Here is a 6,840-nt window from a genome sequence, read left to right as displayed (position 1 = left end):
CAACATCACTCTCCACAGAAACTGATAGTACTCCTCTTGTGAACAAGAACCAGACAAGGATGCCTTTATCACCACTCCTATTCAATATTGGAATCCTGGTGTGGTGTGGCAGGATAATGTGCCGGACCACAAGGTCAGTTTGAGCTGCAAGGCTGGTGGTTCAAACCCACCAGTCGCTCCTCAGAAAAGGGATACTGAGTCACTATGAGTCAGAACTGACTTGACGGCAACTAACAACAAAGACCACAATTCAATATTGTGCTAGAAGTCTTAGCCAGAGCTATAAGGCACAAAGTGGAAATTAAAGGCATATAAATTGGCAAAGAAGAAGTAAAGCCCCTTCTATTTGCAGATGATGTGATCCTATACTTAGACTATCCCAAAGACTCAACAAGACAATGATTGGAACTCACTGACAGATTTGACAAAGTGGCAGGGTACAAGATCAACATTCAAAAATCACTTGGATTTCTTCACAAGAATACAGAGAGTTTTGAAAAGGAAATCAGGAAAACAATACCCACCCAAAAGATTAAATGTTGTTGTTATTAAGTGCCATTGAGTTGGTTCCTACTCATAGCAACCCTGTATATATGGTTCCTGAGGAGCAGGTGATGGGTTTGAACTGACCTTGTGGTTCACAGTCCAGTGCTGATCTTACAGCGCCACACCAGGAATCCAAAAGATGAAATACTTAAGAATAAATCTAACCAGAGAAACAAAAGATCTACACAAACAAAACTACAAAACACGACTACAAGAAATCAGAAGAGAACTACAAAAACTGAACATACCATGTTCATGGACAGAAAGACTGTTGTTACTGTTAGGTGCTATCAAGTCAATTCCAACTCACAGTAACCCTGTGCACAATAGAACAAAACACTGCACAATCCATACAATTGTTGCTGTGTTTGAGCCCACCGTAGCTGCCACTTTGTCAATCAGTCTTGTTGGAGGTTCTGTCTCTTTTTCACTGACCCTCCATTTTACTAAGCATGATGTCCACCTTCAGGGATGGGTTCCACCTGATATTATGTCCAAAGTACAAGAGACCAAGTCTCCATCCTTACTTCTAAGGAGTATTCTGGCTATACTTCATTCAAGACAAGTTTGCTTGTTCTGACAGTCCATGGTACTTTCAGTATTCTTTGCCAACACCATAATTCAAATACATCAACTCCTTATTCATTGTCCAACTTTCACAGACAGATGAGGTGACTGAGTTAGGTACATTTCTGTACTCACATTGACTTCAACACTTTAAAGAAGTGTGTGTTTTGTGTTTTTTTTTTTTGCAACAGATTTGCATAATGCAAAGTCAAAAATCATTTGATGTCTTCACTGCTGGTTCGTGAGCATTGATTGGGGATCCAAGCAAATTCAAGTCCTTGACAGCTTCAAATCTTTTCTCCATTTATCATGATGTTATTTATTGGTCCAGTCCTGAGGATTTTTATTTTCTTTTCATTGAGGTACAATCCATACTGAAGTCTTTGGTCTTCATCAGTATTTCCAGTTCTCTTTGCTTTTAGCAAGCAAAGTTGTGTCAGCTGCATATTGCAGATTGTTAATGAGTCTTCTTCCAATCCTGATGCCACATTCTTCTTCATATAATCCAGCTTCTTGGATTATTTGCTCAACATACAGATTGAGTAAGTACAGTGAAAGGATTCATTCCTGACATGTACCCTTCCTGATTTTAAGCCATTTAGTGTCCCTTTGTTCTGTTTGAGAGACTGTCTCTTGCTCAGGTTCTGCATGAGCACAGTTAAATGTTCAGGAATATTCATCCTTTGCAATGTTATCCATAGTTTGGAATGATACACACAGTTGAAAGCCTTTGCATAGTCAATAAAACACAAATAAACATCTTTCTGGTATTCTCTGCTTTTAGCCAAGATACATCTGATGTCAGCAGTGATAGCCCTTTGTTCCATGCCCTCTTCTAAATCTGGCTTGAATTTCTGACAGTTCCCCTTTGGTGTATGCCTGTAGTAGTTTTTGAATGATCTTCAGTGGACTTTTACTTGCATGCGGTATTAATGATATTGTTCAATGATTCATGCATTTGTCAAAATTATTTTTTTATATGTTGTTACATTCTGTTGGATAGGATTTTGTAGAGAATTTTTGTATCTGTGTTCATGTGTGATATTGGTCTTTTTAGTGCTGTCTTTGCTTGGTTTTGACATCAGGATTATGTTTTTTCATAAAATTAATTTGGCAGTTTTATATTATTTTCTATATTTTGGAACAGTTTCAGTAGAATTGGTATCAGCTCTTTTCTGAGTGTTTGGTAGACTTCACCAGTAAAACCTTCAAGGCCCAGAGGTTTTTTAATTGTTGTTGGGAGTTTTTAATGACTGAAACAATTTCTTTTTTTTTGGTATAGCAACCTGTTTTTGTAAAGCAACCTGTTTTTGACTTCCTGGAGTACCTAACCTTCACCCACCACAATGGAGCTTTGGGGAAAACGATTCAAGAAGTAGATATGCAATGTCGGCCTTCTTGTTACTTGTAAAGTAAGACCTCAAACTCCTTTGTCTCTTATCCCCAAGTTTTGTGTATGATAAGCATTGGTAAACAACACATATATGCAAGAAGTGTTTTAAAACATAGTTTAAAAAACAATGTGAACATGTCTCCATGACCCGAGACCAGAAGAACTAGATGGTGCCCAGCTACCATGGCTAGCTACTCTGAAAGGGATCATGATAAGAGGTCACAGACAGGATGAGAGAAGATGTAAAACACAACTCAAAATCATAAACAAGACCAAGCTTACTGGCAGGACTTCTGACACTATCCTCCTAGATACCCTCAAGCCCGGGGCTAAACTAACTCCCCTGGACTTTCAACCAACAACAGACTAGGGAGCTTGTGCCCCTTAAAACCATCCAGCCATCAGAGACCCAAAGGGCAGTGCTTACGAAGGACTCAGAAGGCAGGAAGGAACAGGGAAGAAGGATGAACAAATGGATATTGTTAACACAGGGAAGAGTTAGGGAGACTTCTGTCACGTTTTTGAAATTGCGATCAATGCAACAAACAAAATGTGTATGAACTGTTCAGTTGAAAATCAATTTGCTCTGTAAAATTTCACCCAAATCAGAACAGAAAGTTTTTAAAAAACAACAACAAATACAAAAAACAGTGAGATACTGAAGAAACAACTTTTAAAGATTTAAAATTGTCGTAAACGATCTGATTCATTAATGCAAATCCCTATCTTCTCTCCCTATAGAATCATGGATTTTTTTTTTTTTCAATAAGGACCTAATTTTTGAATTTAGGAATAATCTAACCTATTTCAATGCAGATTTCTGAGAAACAAATGTTCTGCTGATTAACCATTGGGACTAGAATGGTGGTTAGACCACTAAAACTCAACCCGAAGACCTACACACTCAAGTATTTGGTTATAAAACAACCCTACAGCCCCCCACACAGAACCCACAGCCAAGGTCTGTCCTCCACTGACCAATGAAAACTTCTCTGTTACTACAGAGAAGTCTTACAAATGATGGTTGAGCAAATTGCCAACTCACAGAAGTCATCTCACAGTGTTAGCGCAAGGAATTCCCTAACGTACACAAACGTTTGAAGAGAAATTTCCTTAACTTGAAAATGGTCTAAAACTCCCCCTGGTTCCCTCTGCTGGTCTGCCCCAGGTTACCTGCAGCTCTTCAGTCAGCGGGCCTAGAAGGCACCACAAAACTACAAGACAAAGGGGATGGCTTTGCTTCTCTTTTATGATGACACTGGGCCCAAGAGATCCTAATTCACAAAAACATTCCTTTAACAATAAAATAATCTATGGAGAGGGCCCAGCTACACCACACTTTCTCCTTCTGCAGTCCCATTCCACTCGCTGCCCAGACAAGCTCTCCATCACTACTCTTGACCACAGAAGGCAATCCCCAGGGGCCGTTTATAAAATTATTATGTCACACTGGTTAAGAGGAGGCTCTGGGACCATGTTATGTGGTTTAATTTTAAATCTTAAACTTGAGGATTTGACGTAGCCTTCTGTGCCTTGACTTTTCAGCCATAGTACAGAGTTCTTGTTGTGAGCATGGACTATTTTAACACGTGTAGAACCTCAGCACAGTGCCCCTTGCGCACACTGCCATTATTATTGTTGTTACCCTCCCCATCCCCCAATTTCACCCCTCCATCCTGTACCACACACTTGCTCTAGCATTGCGATCTCCTCTCTGATGGAAATAGCTCATTGTATTCTCAGCTCAAACCACCATCTTCCCATCTACAATGAACATTAATCAGAGGTCATCCTCTTTCAAGATCCCAGTCCATGGACCTTTCAGACCCATTTCCTGGCCCACTCCGCTGTTCAGTATTTCCCTTCAGGGGCTGAAGATGTCTTTAGCTCCTCCTCCCCCATGCTCCCCTGAAGGGCAGGAATTGCCTCTTCACTCGCACTCTGCATTTGCTCCCCAGCCCAGCTCAAGAGCCCTGCACCTAGCCCTCCAGTCCATTCTGACTAAACACTGATTATCAGTAATAGATGGGGCTGTGGGGAACTCTGTCCAGATTCCAGCAGCTAGAAATGGCACTGAATTTAAATTCTCACTTCTAAATAGTATATTTCATGTCTTAACCAAATTCTTCTAGCTCTGCATTCTCAGCTTCAGTTTTCCACTCTGACACCCAAAGCAGGGCTAGGGCCCAGTCCCTTAGCCAGCTAACGAGGACCACTGCCCTTCAGCCAGCCAGGGAGCCCTGGTCCCCGAGGTTACGCAATATATACCAGTCAGTACTCACCAGTCAGCGATGCATCCGGTTATTAGGTAGCCAAAGATTAATCCAACCAGTAAGGAGAACTTAGCAATGTGGACCTTCCAGGCATTATCACACACGAGGTCCCACTAGAGAGGAGAAACAGAAAACAAATCAGAGATAAACATCCACAAACGCTATGAGCAGTCAATCACAGCACAACACAATAATCTCTTTAAGGACTGACATTTTTCAGCTCTGGAGCACACGTGCCACTAAGAGACTCTTAAATATTTTTGACACTCCAACAGCATGAAATATAATTTGCTCACAAAAGGAAATGTGACATTTTAGTCCTGGCAGAAGTATACAAGCTAACAGAAGTGATGCAAGTGATTTTGGGAACATGATTCTAGGTCCCAGGAGCACAGGCAGCGTGAACCGAGAGAAGGAAAGTGTTTAATAGACCATGGGCCATGCTCACCAGCAATGTCCACTCAGCAACACTGCTCCCAGGGGCCTAGAGACGGAAGGCCCATCAACTACCTGCACAGGTCCCCTACTAATATGAGAAAATTAAAGTAACTTTGGCATTTTTATGCCAGAAAACTGCTCCAAAGTGTGTAAGTAGTTTGCAAAATAAAGGCTCTTAAGAATTAATGTTCTTGTGAAGTGCCATTGGGTAGGTTCTGACTCCTACTGACTCTGCATAGGTTTCCAAAGAGCGGCTGGTGGCTTTGAACTGCCGACCTTGTGGTTCAGACTGACCTTGCTTTATCCCACAGCACCATGGTGCTGAAATTCAACCCTAACAGATCATTCTTGTTTTCCTTTGTAAATTCCCCTGTGTGTTCCTACAAGCCATATTAATGCTGTTCTACTTGGAAGAGAAGTCAAGCAAATAGCAGAGAATTTTAGGTACTTTTATAATTAAGTTTCACCACTTCTAAAAAGTTGGAAAAGTTTTTAGGAGTGGTGAGACCACCCCTTATAATTCTTCTTTTCTCCATCTGGACCAGTACGATGGAGAGCCCTCTTTGTTCCCTCAAGTGGTTTGTGTCTTCATCAGACTGAAGTCCACCACAGCTGACACCAGACCCATGAGGAACACACAAGAACACACAGGGAACGTGTGTGTGTAGTATAGATGGGAACACACAGGGAACATTAGGGAGACATGAGGGGCACATGCCAACATACAGAAGTACGTGGGGACATAGGGAAACTTATGGGAACACATGGAGAACACAGGGGAACTTATGGAGAACACAGGGGAAACTTATGGGGACACACGGAGAACACAGGGGAACTTATGGGGACACATGGAGCAAAGGGGAGGGCACATGGAAACATGCAGGAACATATGGGGTCACGGAGGAACACTCGAGAACATGGGACCACATGGGGAACATACAGGAACACATGATGAGCACAAGGAAAACCATACAAGGAACAAACTGCTTAGGAAGCTAGGATGCATTTGTCCTGCTATTTCTGGCTTCCTGCCCACCAGGAGTGGGAGAGATGTTGCCTTTCAGTAGAACCAAGTGGGTAAAGCTTCCAGTTCTGGGCTTTCAACTCCAGACAGGTGGAGACTGAGGGGTGGGCGGATCAGGGTGTTAGAGAGAGACAGGATGAGGAATGGGTGGTGCGGGTGTCAGAGCAGAAGGAGGAAATGGGATTTGAGGGTGAGCCCTGTATGAGACTGATCACAGCCCTGTCTTAGAGGGCTCCCTCCCACCCTTGTCAGTCTATCCTGCACCCAGAGGTGCAGGGTTGAGGGTCCATAAAGGGCACTGTAAACTCAGGTCCTATCATGTGTTTCTAAACTTTGGGAAAACCTGAGGAAGCTTCCATAGGGTGCACAGTTTTGGGGCCTTGTTGGGAAAACTGAGGGTTTGGGTCATTGGTTACAGAAATACACCCGCTGGTCAAGGTAAACTGTTCCCTTTCCTCTCTTCTCCTTAGGAGACTGTTTGCTGACTGATGCCCATAAGGCAGGTTCAGTGTTCAGCGACTTGATGGAATGACTTACTGCCGTTTACCTGTATGCTTCCAGAGAGGTATGCAACAACAGGCTCAAAACCAGAGGAAACA

The 6,840-nt window shown here is 42.4% G+C and overlaps 1 protein-coding gene across 1 annotated transcript in view; it reads right to left on the bottom strand.

Moving 5' to 3' along the window:
* Positions 1 to 6,840, bottom strand: part of SLC22A23 (solute carrier family 22, member 23) — a 182,286-nt gene that overhangs the window by 106,527 nt on the left and 68,919 nt on the right. Inside the window, exon 2 of the mRNA XM_006870550.1 lies at positions 4,789 to 4,892. Coding sequence (XP_006870612.1) covers positions 4,789 to 4,892 — 104 coding nt within the window. The remainder of the gene's footprint in view (positions 1 to 4,788; positions 4,893 to 6,840) is intronic.

This window comes from Chrysochloris asiatica, unplaced genomic scaffold (assembly GCF_000296735.1).
Source record: "Chrysochloris asiatica unplaced genomic scaffold, ChrAsi1.0 scaffold00144, whole genome shotgun sequence".
NCBI classification, from domain to species: Eukaryota; Metazoa; Chordata; class Mammalia; order Afrosoricida; family Chrysochloridae; genus Chrysochloris; species Chrysochloris asiatica.
Note: the sequence above shows the minus strand (reverse complement) of the source record. Positions and strands in the feature narration are given on the sequence as shown.